At 31.0% G+C, this 21,345-nt stretch overlaps 2 protein-coding genes across 2 annotated transcripts; one reads left to right on the forward strand and one right to left on the reverse strand.

Annotated features, from left to right (window-relative positions):
* Positions 1 to 2,551: 2,551 nt before the first annotated feature.
* Positions 2,552 to 3,896, reverse strand: LOC129918526 (uncharacterized). Its single transcript, XM_055999121.1, has 3 exons — positions 3,624 to 3,896; positions 3,463 to 3,561; positions 2,552 to 3,402 (listed from the first exon to the last, which is right to left on the reverse strand). Exons 1-3 carry the CDS (start codon positions 3,733 to 3,735, stop codon positions 2,615 to 2,617), a joined length of 999 nt encoding a protein of 332 aa, XP_055855096.1. The 5' UTR covers positions 3,736 to 3,896; the 3' UTR covers positions 2,552 to 2,614.
* Positions 3,897 to 6,448: 2,552 nt separating this feature from the next.
* Positions 6,449 to 9,156, forward strand: LOC129919098 (uncharacterized). Its single transcript, XM_055999933.1, has 3 exons — positions 6,449 to 6,984; positions 7,057 to 7,612; positions 7,671 to 9,156. Exons 1-3 carry the CDS (start codon positions 6,932 to 6,934, stop codon positions 9,027 to 9,029), a joined length of 1,968 nt encoding a protein of 655 aa, XP_055855908.1. The 5' UTR covers positions 6,449 to 6,931; the 3' UTR covers positions 9,030 to 9,156.
* The last annotated feature ends 12,189 nt before the right edge of the window (positions 9,157 to 21,345 follow it).

The raw sequence follows: 21,345 nt of genomic DNA on the forward strand, positions 1-21,345 counted from the left end.
GAATTCAGCGTTGCCGTCTAATGGTCTAATGTCGTTTTCCAAAATTAAAAAAAAAAAAACTAAATAATCACTCCCTAGAGAATTCCAAATTTGAAAAAGAAGTGATTTCTTCACCTCCAAAATATTGAAGTCTGAATAATCCATGTGGATTAGTTGTCGAATTTTTGGGTACCTAGTTATTTTAGGGCTAGTTGTACAAACGTGGTTCATACTTGGTTCAGAAATTTAACTTGCAGATTTCATCGGATTAGCTATGTCGTTCAATTTTGGTTCAAGCATGGATTTGGCTATTTTAACATAATATGGACCTTGAACCAGTGCTAAACCTCAGCTTTACCACCGATTTTAGAAGATAAAAGTAGCTGAGCAACGGATTAACTATTTGTACAATGGGTCCTTAAGGGCCAGTTGTACAAATATTTAATCCGTGGATCAGCAACTTTTATCTTCTGATATCGGTAGCAAGGCTCAAGTTTAGCACCGGTTCAAGGTTCATATATGTAGAAACAGACACATTCATGCTTGAACCGAAGTTGATCCGCAGCTAATCCGCCGAAATCGGTGGGTTAAATTCCTGAACCAAGGCTGATCCACGTTTGTACAACTGGCACTAAGGTTTTTACAATGAAGTTCAACTCCCATAATCTCAAATTTACTTTGATTTTTTAACTTTCATCCGGCAATGAGCCACCTCCTCTTTTATTGGAGGTGGTACAGAGTTAAGTACATTAATTTCCCATCTCCTAAGGCAGATGTAGCCGACCTTCGTTTCGTATCGGAAATTTTCTACGATTCCCGAAAAAAAAAAACAATCACAAAATTCGATCGTTTTGGCGAATTGTATGAAGTTTTCCATTACGAACGAATTCCGTGATTGTTTTTTGGGGAATAGTAGCAAATTTCCGATACGAATGGAATTCACATTTGATTTCGTGCTGTTGATTGCGTAGCCTCGATAAAAACAAATTGATTCTTTTTTATTTAAAAAAATCGATTATATCAACTAACATAACGTTGCTAATGCGGATGCGAGCTTCTGAAAGTTCACATCTATAGATGCGGATTTATAAGATCTTATATGTATGTATATGAAAAATGAAAATAAATGAATTTAAATAATGATAAAGAAAAGACATTAATAATTTTTATTATTTGTACTTATTTAATAACTTATATGAAAAGTAGGAAGTATGCGTTATCTTAATAAGTCAGGGGTCGAATCACGGCACACGATTTCGATCATTCGTTAACGTTTTGACTATTTTTCTCTCTATTTAATTAGTAGAAGAAAATAGTGACATATAGCGACCATACGTTAACGAACGTATGCCGTAATTCGACCCCAGTTACTCAGAGGTCGGTAAAAAAGCCCGCACTAGGACTAGCAACACAGCCTAGTAGAGTGAATAGAAATCTTTGTCCTATCGGTGATAAAATTTTTAATTCTTTTCGATAAACATTCTACTATTTAAGAAGAACTTCCTGCACGTTGTTTTTTTTTTGTCCGGAAAGAAAGTAGGTAGGTAATTTCTTTTTATGGACGGACATTTTCAGTGCTACCATTTTTGCAATGTTGAGGTATGAAAATTTACTATGTGAGAAGAATTGTCAAAAGAACTATCAATAAGCAGATGTCCAAATCCATCGAATATTCGCAACATAAGCCGTTTAGTGCCCCTGTTGTGTATCTTTTATCACTGGCGATAAAATTTTTGAATGACTTTTTAAAATTTCATCAAAATAAAAGAAATTTTGGTCAAAATCATACCTTCTTAACTGAAAAATTTTGCTTTTGAAAACAAAAATTGCTTTATTTAGGTACGCAAGAAAATGGACGTTCATAAATGGTTATCGCCAGTGATCAGAATGGAATAATTGAACGCTTTTTGAAATAAGTTAAACAAGTTAATTATTATTGTATTTAAAAACATGCTTAGCTTTACTTAACTTTTACTTTATGTGCCCTTCATTTATTTTTGCCATTCTAGTAGGCCCTACAATTAACATATATGATCTTTTCTACTGGAGGAGATAGAAATGTGTAGTTACCGCCTCCAATGGAACAGGGCTTATATCGCGGAAAGCTAAATTGTTCCAATTACATAGGATTTGCAGAGGAATTGGAAAAATATTGCTTTCCTGGGACGATGTTATAGAAATAAACACAAACATTTAATTTATAAGGCTTTATAAAACATCCAACTTGTAGAGAAGTGGACTTTCAATATTATTCTGAACGCTCCCTTTTCTTCTCTAGTACTTAAAGTTGCTTTCAAACTAGTGAAGTGAAAAAGTAGTTTAAAGCATCTTTGAGTTCTTAATAAGATAAATGCCCCCATAGGAACGTAGCTAATAACTTCGTTGAAGGAATACTGCCATCTTATAATATTAGTCTTGTTACAGATAGAAAATTTGGATTTATAAGTGGCAATTCGTAAACCAACTGATTTTCTATTACTTTTTTTCATAAGATTGTAGTTTACCTAAATGCAATAGTAAAACATTTATTGTTACTTTAAATTGATTGCAAAATTAAATAAAAAAAATGCAATTGTCTACTAAATAACTTAAATTTATTAGAACTGAAACGACTACAACGACAACTTTTGTTGTGCTATTTATTTTTTTCTATTTTTTTGGTTTGTGCCACCAATTTTTTCAAGATTTTTAATTTTTCATCATTATATTGTCGCTGTCTCTGTATTCTTTCCTCCCCTCTTCTCTCTTTCATCACAAAATAGTTCAAAATATGTTGGTTCCTAAGGTCAATCATCTTTTCCACCATTGTTTCTTCGTCGGATTTTGTTTGCTCATTTAAGGGTTCATCGTTGTCGCTAGTAGATTCGGCCGGTAAGCTTGTTATTGATTGAACTGCGATTGTAACTTCTGATTGTTGCGGAAGTGTAGATACCCGTGAGGTAGACGGTCCTTCATCATAACAATCCAATGTACTTGTTGCCGCTGCTGACGGCTTCACAATAAAGACACCAGATTTTATTTGAAATCTATTTGCAGACGATTCTGATGGTGTGTCACTACAAATTGACTCATCAATTGGAGTCGAATCATTGTAGACAACCTTACAAGGAGGCGTCACATCGACATTTTTCCTTCTTAGCACGACTTTATAACGTGTTTCTACTTTTTTACCAGTTAATTGGACATGAAACTTTTTCTCTAATAGTTTAGCTATGTAAGCCCACATAAGTTTCTTTGTTTTGAACATTTTAAATTTGCCAACACAATTTATTAGCTTTTCATATTGCTCGAGCATGAATTGCGTCTGTTCGTCGTTCCAAGCGAAAGCTAAGACACTGCAGTTGTAGCCTTTGGATTTGTCTATATTTAACGACTGTGGCGCAATTTTAGGTTCATCCTCGATTGGATTAGCTTCTATAGGTTCTTAATTTTAAAATAATAAATATACTAAAGAATTTTATTTCATGATGCAAGGTATTTTACCAGTTTCTTTAGGAGCTTCTGTTTCATGAGGCGGACTAACCTCCTCAAACCCATAGAAATTGGCAACTTCGGCAAAAGGTACTACCAATACTTGTCCACCTAAAATAGGGGCAATTGGTAATTATTATTTTAAGTTTTGTACTTTTTATTCTCTAAATTACTTTTTGTATTTTTAATAAAAATATTGTCACCATTCCCTTCCCCATTGCCAGTATGATTAACTTTTTCATCATTTTGTAATTCAAATTCATTTAAATCAATGGCCTCTTCCATTTATTTGAAATAACGGTAAATTAACGTGCGCACAATTTTTGTCTCCAATTTTTCGCTTCGATTTTGGGAATAAACGCAAAAAATTGCTTTTCTTTAAAAAAAGGATTTCCTTTTCGATCGAAAATATCAATTTTTTTCCAAAGTCAAATCAATTTGTTGTGGCAAGTGAAATGTCAAAATACACTAGAGATGTGCAATAATTTTATCGATAACTTATCTTAAGGCTGTACTTTCAACGTTTTGTTTTGATAAAAAAAATTAATTTGAAACGATTTGCGGTTGCGGGACGGGTAACTGTACAAACGTACGTTCCGGTTTGAAATTATTTCATACATTCTTGTGCCTTATCGCTATCGCACATCCACACCGGAAAGGTATACGGTAGCGGTACGGATAATTGTATGGAAAAAAAAAAAATACAAAGTGGAAAATCAATATTCAGATGTGGAATTTTTTTCATAAAATTAGGCCTGGTACGCAGATCGAGCTAAATTTTTGCCGAAATAAAATTCCCATACGAGTTATCGATAATTCGTATGGGATACATTTTAGCTCGGCTAAAATTTTTCAATAATTTGTATGGGAACTAAAATTTAGCGTGATCTTAATCTTAAAGCCTGGTACGCTGCTTCCGCTAAATTTTAGCTCCCATACAAATTATCGAAAAATTTTATCTGAGCTAAAATGGATCCCATACAAATTATCGATAACTTGTATGGGAATTTTATCTCGGCTAAAATTTAGCGCGAGCAGCGTACCAGGCTTAATTCACTTAATTTGTTGAGCTGCGTACCAGGCTTATAAGCTTAAATCTTGTACAGTACTTTAACTAGAGTTCATTAAATAAAATAATTTCGGATCTAAAGCCTGGTACGCTGCTCGCGCAGGCTTTAAGCCTGATACGCAGCTCGCGCTAAATTTTAGCCGAGATAAAATTCCCATACAAGTTATCGATAATTTGTATGGGATACGTTTTAAGCCTGGTACGCTGCTCGCGCTAAAATTTAGCTGAGATAAAATTCCCATACAAGTTATCGATAACTTGTATGGGATCCATTTTATCTCGGCTAAAAATTTTCGATAATTTGTATGGGAGCTAAAATTTGGCGCGAGCAGCGTACCAGGCTTTAGCTCGGATAATTTTTTTCGATAATTTGTACGGGAGCTAAAATTTAGCGCGAGCTGCGTACCAAGCTTTAAGCCTGGTACGCTGCTCGCGCTAAAATTTAGCTGAGATAAAATTCCCATACAAGTTATCGATAACTTGTATGGGATCCATTTTATCTCGGCTAAAAATTTTCGATAATTTGTATGGGAGCTAAAATTTAGCGCGAGCAGCGTACCAGGCTTTAAGCCTGGTACGCTGCTCGCGCTAAATTTTAGCTCCCATACAAATTATCGAAATTTTTTAGCCGAGATAAAATGGATCCCATACAAGTTATCGATAACTTGTATGGGATCCATTTTATCTCGGCTAAAAATTTTCGATAATTTGTATGGGAGCTAAAATTTAGCGCGAGCAGCGTACCAGGCTTTAACAAAAAAGCGTAAATGTAACCCAAGTAACAATTTTACTTGCATAAGGTCCATTTTCTTCGATTCGGCAAGCTATAGTTTGCATACGTTTAGTTTAAGGCTTACTTACGCAAATCATCCATTTTGGAAAAAAAGGAGGTCTCCATAAGGCTATCCCGAAGTGTTAAGAAGAAGCCTTGTAAATATAAGTCAAAGAAGACCTTTATAAGACCTGTTTGAACCGTTCTAAAGAAGCCTTCTATTTTCAAGTGACAGAAGGCTTTCATAAGACCTGTTCCAAGAGGTTCTTGTAAGTATGCAATGTTTTCATCTCTCAGGTATGCAATGTTTTTCACCAATAAGTATGCAAAGCTTTTATCCTGCAGATATGGAATGTTTGTAACACTTTAGAAAAAAACATTGCATTTTTATGTAAAGCCTGGTACGCTGCTCGCGCTAAATTTTAGCTCCCATACAAATTATCGAAAATTTTTAGCCGAGATAAAATGGATCCCATACAAGTTATCGATAACTTGTATGGGAATTTATCTCAGCTAAATTTTAGCGCGAGCAGCGTACCAGGCTTAAGGTTTCAATTAGCTCCCTTTTTGCCACTCATCTTTAATATTCGAGTATGGTCTACTGGTAAGGTGCTGGCTTGGTATGCAGAGGTACGTGGGATCGATTCCTGGCGGGGCCATTTGTGAAATAAAAAAAAAAAATGTGTTCTTTTTCAATTAAAATAAAATTCTTCCCATTTCAGAACGACAGGAAAAGCATTGACATTGCCAAAAAAGAAGAAAAAACAAAATAGAAAAAAAATTAAAAGAAAAAAAAATTCAATAAAATCTTTTATCTTTTATTCATAAATTCAACATCTTATAACAACCTCCATAAGGCCTTATTATAACATCTAATGCAAATGATAGTTTCCTTAGCGAAGCTATAGCTTCCCTAAAATGTTTCATTGTCTTGTAAAAAGGTCTGCATAAGGTCGTTTTACGCTGTTCGTCACAAGCTATTAGCTTGTGGATTGCCTGTGGAGAAAGGTCTTGGGGAAATTCGGTAATGTGCGCCAAAATGATTTGCATAAGACTTGTCCTTCTTCTTAAACAAGTCAAAAAATAGCTTGCATTGACCCTTATGAAAGCTAAATTGTTACTTGGGAAGTTAATTCACTTCACTTAATTTGCGATTTTTTCCTAATTTTTTTTTGTTTTTTTGTTTCTTCTCATGTTCACAACTGGACCTGTTCACAATGGAATATTGGGTGTGTTCTGAGAGTAATGACTTGATTTCCAAGTTCATTTCATTATCTTATTTCGAAGTAGCATTTGGCAAATTTCTTTGAAATCATTTCATTTGTGTACTTGTCGATACAGGAAATTTTCTCTAGCTGCACACAGTTTGCAAGCAGCTTAGTTCGTGAGAAAATCGATTTCTCGATATCCAAATCACTGTGTGTGCGACCTAAAATTATCGATTCATATTTTTTGACACATGTCAAACTGACATAAGATGATATATAAAAAAAAGAATGCAGAATGCACAAATGCAAGAACAACAAAAATATTGTTGATTTATTTTTATTTCTTTATTATTAATTAAGAAATGTATTTACTTAAAAGAAGTATAACTAAAATAAATACACTTCAAGAAATTGATATAACATTTTAAAATAATGTATGTTGATGGACATAAATACTGGCTAGCTTACAAAACTGGTTCTGTAAGGTATAGTTGCATTTTTGTTTGTTTATTTGTTTGAAATCATTGGATACATCACAAAAATACTTATCTATTTAGTTACTATCGTTGTCATCGACACAAAAGCACCAAATGTCCTGGTCGTTTGACTCATGAAAATGGTAAAACAAAAATCATTGTCGAACACGATCATGCACCTGCTCCAAATCAATTGTTAGTCGATGCATTCCGCAAAGTACTAACTCAAAGAGCTACCGATGAAACAACAGACTTGAATGTAATTTACTGTGATGAGGCAACCAATCGACATGCCGATGCTGCATTACTCTATCCTTTTACCTCTGCTGAGAGTGCAATGAGAAAAGCACGTCGCAAACAGTTACCCAAAGAATCGGCTACGAAAATTGCTGACATCGTGAGTATACTTGATGGAGGGAAAGATCTCCTTCAGGTTAATAGTGGTTCACAGAAAGAGCGTATCTATCAGAAGACAATCAGTTTACCTGATGCAACTTGTATGATATTTATGCATAGGAAAACTTTTGAACTTCTACCTCGGATTGACGAGATACACATGGATGGATCGTTTGAGTTTGTCTGTCCAAATCAACCAGATTATTATCTACTCACTTTCCATGCAGTTAATGGGCATTTGGTGAGTCTTACAAATTCTTTTGGTAACATTTTTAGAAATGTTTTATCTCTTGTTACAGACAGCTCCAATAATTTACTGTATGGTAACGGCAAAAACCAAATCAGCTTACGCTGCAATTTTTGCCTACATCCGACAAGAGCTTAAGGTCATTCCAAACATAATTGTCTCTGATTTTGATAATCTTGTTCAATCAGAGTTGGCTTTTGCATTCCCCGAGGCGATTATCAAAGGTTCTTGGTATCAGTATACCGATGCAATTCTGAATAAAATGAAACAACTCGGTTTACAACGGGAAACAGCCAAGGGAGTGGGTGCTAGTGCTTTAAGAATGCTTCTGGTGTTACCTTTGCTTCCTCCTGAATATATGGTTCCTGGATTAGAAGCACTTCGCAAATGGATGCGAGAAAAGAGTATATTCTCAAGTGGACTCTCAAGCCTCTGTGATTACATAGAAAATATTTGGCTACGTGCTGTTGGAACAGAAAAGATGTCAATATTCGGTACAAATCGTATCGCTTCAAATCACATAAAGGTGTTTAATAAAGACTTAACCGATCGAATAGGCCAAAATCCAGTAATTTGGACAATTTTGGATTCTATTCGGCAACTAGCAACAAAACTCTATGTAAATCTTAAGCGAAAACATGGGAAATCAACAAAATCAAAAAACTTAACCTCAGCCATGAGACAAAGAAGAAACGAAATGGTAGCTGAGAAAATTGTTGAAAGTGCAACGCAGCTATGGATAAAGACTCCAGTTCATTTGAGGAATCCCCTGCAGTTCTTGCAACTGAGTAGTCATTGTATCACTGATTCTATGTGTTTGGCAAATTTATCAAACATTAAAGATCGTAATTATACAATGGCAACTTATCCAAAAACTGCTAATGATTCCAATACCACTGTAACAGTTCCTCCATCACCTGGTTTAAAAAGTTGGGCAATGATAGATTCCAATACTTTACAAGTATCCAATTCAAGTTCCAAAAAAATTGTTACACATTCTCAACCAGAATCAAATTCACCAGCATCTGAGTTCATTCCGACATCACATATTCCACAGGATTCATATAATTGTGGTGATATTGTGATAAGCGATGATGGTGCTGGTAATATTTATCCTAGTTGTTTTGCTCAATGTTCGAGTATGAAAAGTTGTCCGGAAGATAGAACAAATAATGAACAAGTATTACAGCCATTGACATCAGTTAGTCAAACTGAGTTAACACAAGAAGGAGCAGCCAATGAAGGACCAGCTACTCAGATAAGTCTGTTGAAAGCAACTGATCTTTCAAGTCCACCGCCATTAGTTTTTTTACCACATGTTAAAAAACTTAAAAATAAAAGACTTTTACCTATGCTTTCGGAACCTCCGCCATTGGTATTGATAAGTTCCAAAAGACAAAAAATAAGCTAAAACGACGTACTGGTAGTAAATTGATTGAAATTGTGTATGCTATCTAAACTTGTTTTGTTTGTTTGAATAATTTAAGGATAATTGTACTGTACATATACTAATATAAGTTTAGAAAATAAGAATTTATTTATTAAATTTAAATATATCAACAAAAATGTATGTATAAAATTTTCATTATTTTCAATCAGTCTATTAAATAGATTCTTTTGAATGGATCGAATTCGTTCGTTTATTGCTGAATTTGATTCCTTGGCATAAAATTCTACCTTAGCTTAAAATGCTACTAAATTCATTGGTACATTTCTGATAAAATGGCAGCACTGGTTGGTCTTCAGTTTTTTTTTTTTATTTAACTCGAAAACCAAGCCTAACTTTCAAATGGTACAAAGACACTTTTCATAGAAAATTAAATTTTCTATCAAGCTGAGGTGGTTAAGAAATTTTAAAAATTAGTTTTGACTAAAATTCCCATCTAAAATCAATGGGCAGGTTCAGAAACGTTAGGGACTAAATATTTAGGTAATTTCTCGGCCTCTGATTGGTCAACTGTCAAAAAATATCCTTCCAATTTAGGTAATTTTATTGGAAAGCTGACTGGAAAGTTAGGCAAGAAATTTTTCCCTAACAAATTAGGAATGTTTTTTTTTGTCAACATGACAGCTAATTGTTTTTAATTAAAGAATTCCGGTAGCAGAATTAAATTTATTTGTGTGAAAAACGAGTTAAAAGTGCATTATCGGATATAATTAATATTATTTATTTATTATTATTTGGTGTCTGCCGCATGCGATCTCTAAAATTCTCAAGTAAATTTCGAAATTTCACAATAATGGCGTATCCAAACTAATTTAGTCAATTTACTCAAATTTCCGTTTAGAAAATGACGTTACCTAAATATTTAGTCCCTAATATTTCCTGAACGTGCCCAATGAAAAAAAATTAAAAAAAATGAAGATTTTATTTTTTTTTTACTAGGTAAATCAGGGACATTTGGTGTATGAACTCGGTACGTTCAAACTTATAAAGTAGAGGTAAAATCCTGTAATAATAGGCAATTTTTAATTTTGTTAGAAACCACAGAAATGTACCTTCTCAAAAATTAGCACATTTTCTTTATTTTTGACTTTTTTAGTTAAAATCCAAATTTTAAAATTCGAAAAAAGTTAATATGTATTTGGCAATTTTAGACCTTGAGGGATTGATTAAATATTTTCGGACTTTTTTCAGTTTTTAGCTTTCAAATGGTAAATGGTGCATATTATGAAATTTTTTTCAAAAAATTGGGTATATCTTGAGCATACCCACAGCTCTGTAGGTCCAAAACTTCTTGAAATAAATCACTCAAAGGATGTCGTATCAGGGTATAGATAATAAACTTAAGCGTTTCCGATAACTCTTTAAATTTTGAAATTTTGATCGATGAACTTAGGTATTACCGATAAAAACTCTTCAGTTAATTTTAATTCGTCTGGTTTTTCATTTAAATTCAATCTGTTGGTTAATTTGTTAAAGTTTGGAAAATTTTGGCAGTTTGGCACGCGTGCCATTGGTTCGCCATCCCTGATAGGCTTTTATTCGTTTTGTTCTTCCATGCATACCTATTGTATTGGATATGCATAACACATGTTGTTGTTTTTGACTAATGTCGAATTCCTTTCAATTTTTTGAATCGCCTCAAAAAAATCGAATTTTTGGTGTTAAAAAGGAACATGAAAACAGACCGAATTCTTTTTGCGATTGTATGTGTGTCATTTGACAACAATTTTTACACGAACGTCAAGCTAAAACCAAAACAATTTCTTCAAAATAAAACCGTGGATTCTTTTGATCAATAATTTTGTTTATTTTCTTCGGTAATATAAATTTATTTTAATCAGAATCATTGCAGTTATTATTAAGATCTGAGTGAAGATGAAGTGGAAGGTTAATTATTTTGGCCGTATGCTGTGGTTTAACAGAGACAAAATTTCTTGAAGACAATCACGGCAATAAAAGTCACAGGTATTTGACTTTTTCACAAGAACTATGCCAAGAAAAAATATATTTTTGATCGCACATTGTTTTTTTTTATTTATTTCATATTTTTCCGCAATAAAATTACGATATTCAATTAAAATTTACTCTTTATTTGAAGTTGGTGTTCTCAAATAAACAAACAAGACGAAGAAAACTTTCAGCTTGACGTTTGAATGTTCCAAGTGTGTGTGCAAATCCATGTAAATCTCTCAAAAAAGAGGGATTAAAAAAAATTCGAATTCTGCTTCGTTTGAGGCGAATTTTTTTCTATGGAACATGATTTTCAGAAAAAAATCGCTTCAAGATCGCCGAAAATTCGATTTTTGCATTGAAAGGAATTCGACATAAGCTTATGTCGAATTCCTTTCAATTTTTTGAATCGCCTCAAAAAAATCGAATTTTCGGTGTTAAAAAGGAACATGAAAACAGACCGAATTCTTTTTGCGATTGTATGTGTGTCATTTGACAACAATTTTTACACGAACGTCAAGCTGAAACCAAAACAATTTTTGCAAAATAAAACCAGAGATTTCTTTGATCAACAATTTTGTTTATTTTCTTCGGTAATATAGATTTATTTTAATCAGAATCAAATTGAAATTGCAGTTATTATTAAGATCTGAGTGCAGATGAAGTAGAAGGTTATTATTTTGGCCGTATGCTGTGGTTTTACAGAGAAAAAATTTTCTGACGACAATTACGAGAAAAAAAGTCACAGTAATTTGACTTTTTCACAAGAACTATGTCAGGAAAAAATATATTTTGATCGCACATTGTTTTTTTTTATTGATTTCATATTTTTCCGCAATAAAAATACGATATTCAATTAAAATTTACTCTTTATTTGAAGTTGGTGTTCTCAAAAAAACAAACAATTCGAAGAAAACTTTCAGCTTGACGTTTGAGAAATGTCAAATGTTCCAAGTGTGTGTGCAAATCCGTGTAAATCTCTCAAAAAAGAGGGATTAAAAAAAAATCGAATTCTGCTTCGTTTGAGGCGAATTTTTTTTCTATGGAACATGATTTTCAGAAAAAATTCGCTTCGAGATCGCCGAAAATTCGATTTTTCAATTGAAAGGAATTCGACATTAGATAACTTTAACTTCAGTCATCGTTGTCGGTCGCAACTCCCGCTATTTGGGAGCGAGATCGGTGATGGTATGATATGGGTCAAGGGCAATGTGACTGATGCAGGTGTCTAATGACTTGCTATCTTGCTATGAGTTGATTTTTGTATTTTTCGGTCGCAACCACCGCTATTTGGGAGCGGCTTATGATGATAGCGATGATATTGTGCAAAAGTGCATTGGTTGGCCTTGACCTATATTTGTTGTTGAAATTGACATTGAAATTTTTAGTTGTGGTGCTGAAAAGAAACTTAAATATTATAGGGTGATGTTTTGGGTGTTTGGCAAGAAGAAAACAAATTTAATTTGTTGGGAGTAGCAACAAACATGATAAGTTCATGATTTTAAAAAAACGTTATATTTCTTACTTGCATATAGGTACTATATATCAAGTTATGCATTCGCACAAAAAAAAGACCAAAAATAACGGTACTTGTCATATACCGATTTTAGTAAAATTGAAACATCTCAAAAACGGCTCCAACGATTTTGTTTAAAAAATTCAAATAGTAGTTTTAAGCTTAGTTAATCTTCTAATGAAAAAAATTTTGTTTGAAAATCATTATCAACAGTACCTGCCATAGAACCGTTTTTTTTTTTTTTCAAATCCGATTATCTCCGAAACGGCTTATTCGATTTCAACGAAACTTTTTGTGAAGAAGCATTTATATAATTTAAATATGAACCAAAAATTAAATTTCAAAAGAAATAATGTTTGGATTTAAAAAAAAAAAATTTAAATTTTTTTTTTGAAAAATCAAAGTTTCGAAAACGGTACATTGAATTTTTTTGAAATTTTGTTTTAAGATGTTGATTAGTGATTTCTACAAAATGGCATACCAATTTTATTTTAAAACTTTTTTCCAAAAAATTATTTATAAAAAATTAGTTTTTTAAAAAACGGCTCTAACGATTTTGAAATTTTTTTTCTAAAAATGCATCTTAATATATCAATCAAAACTGCATACTTGCTTTGGAGGGCAATTTGATTCAGATTTTATTTTAGGTTAAAAAACAAAAAAAAAACGATATTTATTTTTTTTTCCAAATTTTTATATAAAAAGTCTTAAAAATTTAAGCAACTTTAACTCTAAGAGCAAGTTCGTGCGACCCAGTAGTGCATTTTATTTTGAAATAGATCCGGACCTGCTAAATGGCTTCGTCTTGCAAAATATTTTGTTGTAAGCTTTTTTGTTCCCACATATAAGAGAAGTAACCGAATACACCAACGATTCTCAACCTTTAGTTCGCGGACTCCTAGCAACAAATTTATCGGTATTTGGTCCCCTCTCAAGAATAAAATTTTAAGTGTCAATGAATAATCCTTTTTTCCAAATCTTTTTTTTTTTTTGGCATAATTATCAATATTTTTAAATGTCGATTCAATTTGTCTTTACATTGGAATACAGTTGCCTACTGGCTTTTTTTGTCACGGGTCCGCGGACCACAGGTTGAGAGCCGATGGTTTATACAGATTTGTGGAGATAAACAAGTTCAAGGGCATTATATTAGGAACAGTTATTGATTGATCAAATCAAAGTATGTCGTATTCGCCGTGGTCCATAAAATATTGATGTTAGCTAATTTAGTCATGTGTTGAATTTTATAAGAGTAGGTTTAAAAATAAAACAATGTTATTGCAATTAAAAAAATTTCTGCATTAAAAAAATTTAAAATAAAAAAATGTTTAAAATAAAATTAATATTAATATAAAATAAATAATAAATAATATAAAAAAAAAAACATTTTGCATCAAATTTTTTTTAATGCAGAAATTTTTTTATTTGCAATAACATTTTTTTTATGTAAAATAATTTGTTTAATGGTGTAGTGTTAAAAAATTCGAGATTTTTTTTCCAAAACAACATCTTTGATTTTATAGAGAGGTCCAATAAGTCGTTTTCTCATGTCGTCCGTCGATCTGTTCGCCTGTTCGTCGGTTTGGTGATTTTGCGGTCCATGTCGGTTCGTCTGTGTGTCCCTCAAAAAAAAAAAATGCGTTTAAAATTAAAAAAAAAAATATATTTGTTGCAGATTAAAAAAAAATTACATTAATAAAAAAAAAATATTACAACTGAAAAATATTTGCATCGAAAATTAAATTTTCATTGTAAATAAAAATATTTTTAATTAAAAAAAACTATTGCAAACAAAAAATTTTCTGTATACCTATTGAAAAACAAACAAAAAAATCAACGCAAAATGTGTGCATTCAATTTTTTTTAGTATTCGACAAATTTCTTACAATTTTTACTATTTGGCTTTAAATTACATTCATTATTTTATGTATGGTCAAATAGCTAAAATTGTAAGAAATTCGATGAATATTAAAACGAAAAATATTTAATGCACACATTTTGCTTTGATTTTTTTTTTACATGCAGAAATATTTTTATTTGCATTATAATTTTTGTGAATAGAAAATATTTTTATTCTGCAATAAAAATCTTGTTTTCAATGCAAATATATTTCAGTTGTAATAACATTTTTTTTTCATGCAAAATATTTTCTGTTGCAATAAATATTTTCTTTAATGCAATTATTTTTTTTTAAATTGCCATAAATACTTTTTTTTTATTTGAAAATTCATTAAAAATAAAATTAATATTTTAACAACAAGCTAAAGTTAAAATTTGTAATTTGTGATTATTCTCCCATACAAAATGTTAAGTGATGCTAACGAAATTGCGTTTTTAGTTTTTGTGATACTGGGCAAAAATACTATTCCTATTGCATTCCTAAAAGTGTCCCTTTAATTGAATTTCATTTTAAATGTGAAAAAAATATAAATTAGTGAAAAATCTATAGTGAGTTATAAAAAGAACACTATTTTCGTATACAACATATACCTAATCATTTTTATCAAAAAAACAAAACCGATTTCCATGGATCAAAACTGGTGGTTTTTCTAATAGTTCCTATGGCTAGAACTGAACGAAATTGAATTGGGATCAGACTGCAGCCACCATCTTTCCAATACAAAAAGAATTATAAAAATTGGTTTACTCAGTTCAAAGTTATGAGGTAACAAACATTAAAAAAAATAAAATGCACGACTGGGTCGGACGAACTTGCTCTTAGAGTTCAATTTGCTTAAAATTTTAAGACTTTTTATATAGAAACTTGGGAAATGTAGGTATATAAAAACCAAAAAAAAAAACAAAAAAAAAATAAAATTCATTTTTCAAAAAAATAAAACAATATCTGAAATCAAATCGCCCCACAAAACAAGTATGCAGTTTTATTTGATATATTAAGGTGCATTTTTAGAAAAAAAATTTTTAAAATCGTTGGAGCCGTTTTTTAAAAAACTAATTTTTTATAAATAATTTTTTGAAAAAAGGTTTAAAAATAAAATGGGTATGCCATTTTGTAGAAATAATTAATCAACATCTAAAAACAAAATTTCACAAAAATTCAATGTCCCGTTTTCGAAAATTTGATTTTTCAAAAAAAAATTTTCAAAATTTTTGTTTTTTCATCAGTCTAATAATCCGATCAGTGTTATAAAAACATCAATTTATAAAAAATTGGATTTGAAATAAAAAAAAATTATTGCAAATAAAGTGTGCATTAGAAAAAATATTTGTTGCATTAAAAAAAAATATATTGAAAATAACAAAAAAAATTTTTTTTTTGCATTGAAGTTTTTTTTTCAAACTGTGTGCATTGAATATTTTGTTTTTAATATTTGTTAAATTTCTTACAATTTTGACCATTTGGCTAAACAAAGTTCAATATCATGGTCAAATAGCCAAAATTGCAAGAAATTTGATGAATATTAAAAACAATATTTTGAAAAAAACTTCAATTCAATCATTTTTTTTAAGGCAATAAATATATTTTTTGAATGCAAATATTTTTCACAATACAATTTGTTTTTAATGCAAATTTTCTTAAGATGCAATACATTTTTTTTTAATGCTAGATATTTTTGTTTTCAATAAAATTTTATTTTCAATGAAAATTTTGCGATTGCAATAACATTTTTTTAACGCAAGTTATTTTTACTTGCACTAAATATTTTTTTTTTGTTGCAAATATTTTTCAGTTTCAATACAATTTTTTGTAATGCAATTTTTTTCAGTTGCAAAATATTTTTTTTTTATGATTTTTTGTTTTAAATTTGTAATTAAAAACAAATGCATTAAAAAAATGATTTTTTTACAAACCTGTTTAAAATGTAATATCCATAATGTCTAACATTATTGCCAAAGTACATGATGATTTTTTTGTCGGTTTGACTGTGTGTCCATAAAAAAAGAAATGCGTTTGAAATTAATATAAAATTATTTGTTGCAAATTAAAAAGAATTTCATTAAGAAAAAAAAATGCAACTGAAAAAAATTGCATCGAAAGTAAAATCTTCATTGCAAACAAAAATATTGAAACATGTTCTCTATTGAAGGAAAAAATTCGATGCAAAATGTGTTTTTTTAGAATTCGACGAATTTCTTACAATTTTGATTATTTTGCATTACATTAGATTTAATATTATAGTTATATTGGAAATAGCTAATATTATGGTGCAATAGTTAAATTTGTAAGAAATTCGATGAATATTAAAACAAAAAATATTTAATACACATATTTTGCATTTAATTCTTTTTTTTTTTCAATACAGACAATTTTTTATTTTCAATCATTTTTTTTTTTTTAATGTGAAATATTTTAATTTGCATTAAAAATTTCATTTTCAATGCAATTTTTTTTTTTCATTTGCAATATCAGTTATTTTTTAATATAAAATATTTTCAGATGCATTAAATATTTTTTTTCAATCCAAATTTTTTTATTTGTAACAAATATTTTTTTTTTGTTTGTAAAATGCATAAGAAAAATGAACATTTTTACAACTCAGATAACAAGCTAGAGTTTAAACGGATTTACGGATTTGTTTCAAATTTGTGATTTTTTTTTAATATCTCACTAAGAAAGTGCACAAAAGTGCTAACAAAATTGCGTTTTTTGTTTGTATTTGTGTCACAAAAAACGCAAATTTTGTGATACTGGACAAAGATACTACGGTTTCCCTTAAAGTGTGTCCCTTTGGTTGAATTTCACGTTTAATTAAGAAAAAGTATAAATTAGTATTTAAAGTGAGTTATAAAAAAAAAACAATATTTAATTCTATAAAGAAATAGAATAAAACCCAAATTTTTATTTTATTGTTCGCGAATCACGGTAACGTTGTGGTCTATCTTTGTAACGCAGTTGTTTTTCATACAAAATATGGTTTTCCGAAAGCATCAGTCTCATGAACACTCTTGTAAAAATAATAACACTGGTCAACAAGGTTTTTGCCACAACAACCAAATTATACTTTTCTAGTAGTTTTTGATGTGCTGAACTCGAATCTGAAGTCAAAAAATTGTTATGGGCCCAGGGGCGGACTGGCCCACCGGGCAACCGGGAATTTTCCCGGTAGGCCCTCGGGCAAGAAGAAAATTTTTAAAAGCACTTGAAATTCTATTTTGTAAAAGAAAACTTTCTCATAAAATGCTCGGTTGCTAGTCAATATAAACATATTGTGGCCTCCTATAAATCTTTCGAGGTGCACAGAATTATTTTTGTGGCCCTTTTATTAAATGTAGGCCCCCTATAGATCTTTGAAGGCCCACCGAATTTTGTTTGTGGCCCTTTAGTCAATGTAGGCCCTCTTTCGATCTTTCAAGGTTCCCAGAATTATGCTTGTGGCCATTTTAGTAAATGTAGGCCCCCTATAGATCTTTGAAGGCCCACCGAATTTTGTTTGTGGCCCTTTAGTCAATGTAGGCCCTCTTTCGATCTTTCAAGGTTCACAGAATTATGCTTGTGGCCATTTTAGTAAATGTAGGCCCCCTATAGATCTTTGAAGGCCCACCGAATTTTGTTTGTGGCCCTTTAGTCAATGTAGGCCCTCTTTCGATCTTTCAAGGTTCACAGAATTATGCTTGTGGCCATTTAAGTAAATGTAGGCCCCCTATAGATCTTTGAAGGCCCACCGAATTTTGTTTGTGGCCCTTTAGTCAATGTAGGCCTCCTTTCGATCTTTCAAGGTTCACAGAATTATGTTTGTGGCCGTTTTAGTAAATGTAGGCCCCCTTTAGATCTTTGAAGTCCCACCGAGTTTTGTTTGTGGCCCTTTAGTCAATGTAGGCCCTCTTTCGATCTTTCAAGGTTCACAGAATTATGCTTGTGGCCATTTTAGTAAATGTAGGCCCCCTATAAATCTTTGAAGGCCCACTGAATTTTGTTTGTAGGACCTCTTTTGATCTTTCAAGGTTCACAGAATTATGCTTGTTGCCCTTTAAGTAAATGTAGGCCCCCTATAGATCTTTGAAGGCCCACCGAGTTTTGTTTGTGGCCCTTTAGTCAATGTAGGACCTCTTTCGATCTTTCAAGGTTCACAGAATTATGCTTGTGGCCCTTTTAGTAAATGAAGGCCCTCTATAGATCTTTGAAGGCCCACCGAATTTTGTTTAGATACGCAAATTTTTTTCTGAATTAAAAAAAAAATATTATTCTTATAGGAAATTTTTAAATGCGATAAATACAAATTTTGCTTTGTTTGCGAGATATATCGCACCCTCAGTGCAAAAGAGCGAGAACTCAAAAAAGCTCATTTCGAGAAAACGGAATTGGATAAAAACAGTCATAATCTTTCGAATTTTTCGTTTACGTTAACAACAAGCCCTTCAAAAGAAAGATAATTTAAAAAGCAACATTTCCTCATCATTATCTCAAAAATGTCATCTTTTAACTTATCGCTCTTTTGCACTGAGGGTGCGATATTGAGAACTTCAAAAATGGGGCTTTTGCACCCCTATCTTCAATTTTTACCCTCTCATTTAATAGCCCTCCGCGGTTTTATCTTTACAAAATAGTTTCGGGATTTAGGATAAACAACATCATATAAGATCGTTTTTTTTTTATAAAATAATGCTTTAAATTGATAAAAATATGCTACTTGTATTTGTTAAAGAAAAATGGCTTAAAAAGATCAAAAACAGTAGATTTTCAAAGTCCATATTTTATCCAATTTTAGCCGTATTCAATTTTTGTGACCATTATGTTGAAAGATAAAGTAGTATTCTCTTTTCTCCTTTATATCTGAAAATACTCAAAGGATACAAAAAAACTATTAGTAAAAACATCAAAAATGTCGTTTTTTCCCTTTTTGAATAGTTTTTTCTTGAGTTTTTTTACAATTTTTTAATTTGAAAAAAAATTTTAAAGGATACATATCGATAGAAAATTTATTTATCTTCAAAATATTACTTAATAAAAAATTTTCAAATTCAGCTTGGTTTTCAAGTTATAGACAAAAACCCAAAAAGTAACAAAAAGGGTCGAAAATATTGATAGTCACAAAATCCATAGATTTTGAAGAAAAGTATTTTGTTATCTTTTCCAAAAAACGTACTACACATGCAAAATTTAAAACGATGAGGATTCGAAAGATTTTGATTTTTTCTTTCAGTAAGAAATTTTTTTTGTCAAAAATTTACTTTAAAAATCTTTTTATACATTTCTCTTAAACATCTGGAGCGACCCAAAAAAATATTTTAGTGTTTGTTGCTTATTTATTCAGCTATCAGGGCCGGTTTTTCTGTTCAGATTGGTCGTTTATTACTCAAGATATTGCCCGAATGGGTACTACCTATGCTGGGAAAAAACAACGACAAAAAACTGAGAAATTATGTCTCGAAAACGTATCCATCGTAAATTTTTGTAAAGTAATTTCCGAGACCCTTAGGTCAAAGCACGTAAGAAAAAAAAATGCACGACTGGGTCGCACTTAATTGCTCTTGTAGTTAAAAGCCTTTATCTTAAATATCTATTGGATATTTAAGATTTGGTTAAGTTCCGAGAAAAAAAATTTAAAAAAATATAAAGTTAAAAAATTAAATTTAAAATATAAACTTTTTTTAAATTTTGTTTTGCATTTTACACTTTAAAATGATAAGAAATACCTGTCTGTACATTTTGATTTAAATTGGCTTATGCTTTTATGAAATATAGAAACCTAAAAAATATGACAATTTTTGCAAAAACGACAACGCCATATTTCCGTTTTCCGTTTTTTGAGAAAAACTAAAAATGCAGTTTTGTTAGAATCCAAAAGACTATTCGTTTTCGAGAAAATTGCAATACCTCCAAAACGGTATATTGAAAAAAAACGGGTCTTTGGAACTAGGTAAAAATCATCTGTACCAAGTTTAAAGGAAATCCATCTACCATCTATCCGTTTACGCCCTAGCTCGTAGGACAGACCGACGACGGACGGCATGACGAAACCCACTTTTTTGATCTTCTCCATCATGGTAATGTTGGTTTTGATTAAAACCTCAATTTTTTTTCTATACGAAACGAACACTTGCCCTATAGAGCAAGTAAAAATAGTGGGATTGAGTGTCCATTTTGGCTGTAAACCAGTGCAATTAGAAGTGTTATAGTTTCAAAAGTTTGTGAAATATATTAAATAAAATACACTACTGGGGTCCCACGCACTTGCTCTTATGGTAAAAGTAACTCTGATGTTAAATAATTTTACTGAACAAAATTAGGGAAAATTAAAATTTGATATTTTTAAGGAATTCTATAAGTAGTCAAAATAAATAAAATCTGTTTTTGTAATTAATTAAACACCGTTTTAAATGATCTTTTACACAAAACTAAGTACCTATGCTATTTGATATCTTCCATGAAAAGAAAATTTCGAAAATCGTTAAAGCCGTTTTATAAAAAAATAATTTTTATATATAAAATTTTTCTAACATTTTTCAAAAAATATAGTTGGCATGCCATTTATTAGAAATAAAAAAACGAAATTTCCATAAAATTTATCAACCCGTTTTCAAAAAATCGATTTTTCAAAAGCCAGGTAGGTACCGTTAGTTTTGGCCCTAAAAAAATTTCAATTTGTCCTCCAGGGAATCACCCAAACTATTAACTACCAAGTTTGAAAAAAATCGCTCCATTAGTTTAGGCTATAACTCGCGGTACTTACAGACGGACAGACAGAGCAGAATAGCGGAACCCACTTTTTTAGCATATTCTATCATCTTAATGTCATGTCTGATTGTTATCTCAAGTCCGATTATTTTTTCGAATTTTTAACTTGCCCTATAGTACCAATATCGCAAGTAAAAATGTCAATTTATCCCCACCTTTCGAGACAACCGGGACCA

Source organism: Episyrphus balteatus, chromosome 4 (genome assembly GCF_945859705.1).
Source record: "Episyrphus balteatus chromosome 4, idEpiBalt1.1, whole genome shotgun sequence".
Taxonomy (NCBI): domain Eukaryota; kingdom Metazoa; phylum Arthropoda; class Insecta; order Diptera; family Syrphidae; genus Episyrphus; species Episyrphus balteatus.

Excerpts from the sequence above, each read along its gene's own strand:
- LOC129919098 (XM_055999933.1), top strand. The coding sequence starts at position 6,932 with ATGTATGTTGATGGACATAAATACTGGCTAGCTTACAAAACTGGTTCT. Across the intron at positions 6,985-7,056 it reads TACAAAACTGGTTCTGTAAG|TTACTATCGTTGTCATCGAC; the intron begins GTATAGTTGCAT and ends TTATCTATTTAG. Across the intron at positions 7,613-7,670 it reads ATGCAGTTAATGGGCATTTG|ACAGCTCCAATAATTTACTG; the intron begins GTGAGTCTTACA and ends CTCTTGTTACAG.
- LOC129918526 (XM_055999121.1), bottom strand. The coding sequence starts at position 3,735 with ATGGAAGAGGCCATTGATTTAAATGAATTTGAATTACAAAATGATGAA. Across the intron at positions 3,562-3,623 it reads TTTTATTAAAAATACAAAAA|GTGGACAAGTATTGGTAGTA; the intron begins GTAATTTAGAGA and ends CCCCTATTTTAG. Across the intron at positions 3,403-3,462 it reads AGAAGCTCCTAAAGAAACTG|AACCTATAGAAGCTAATCCA; the intron begins GTAAAATACCTT and ends TTTAAAATTAAG.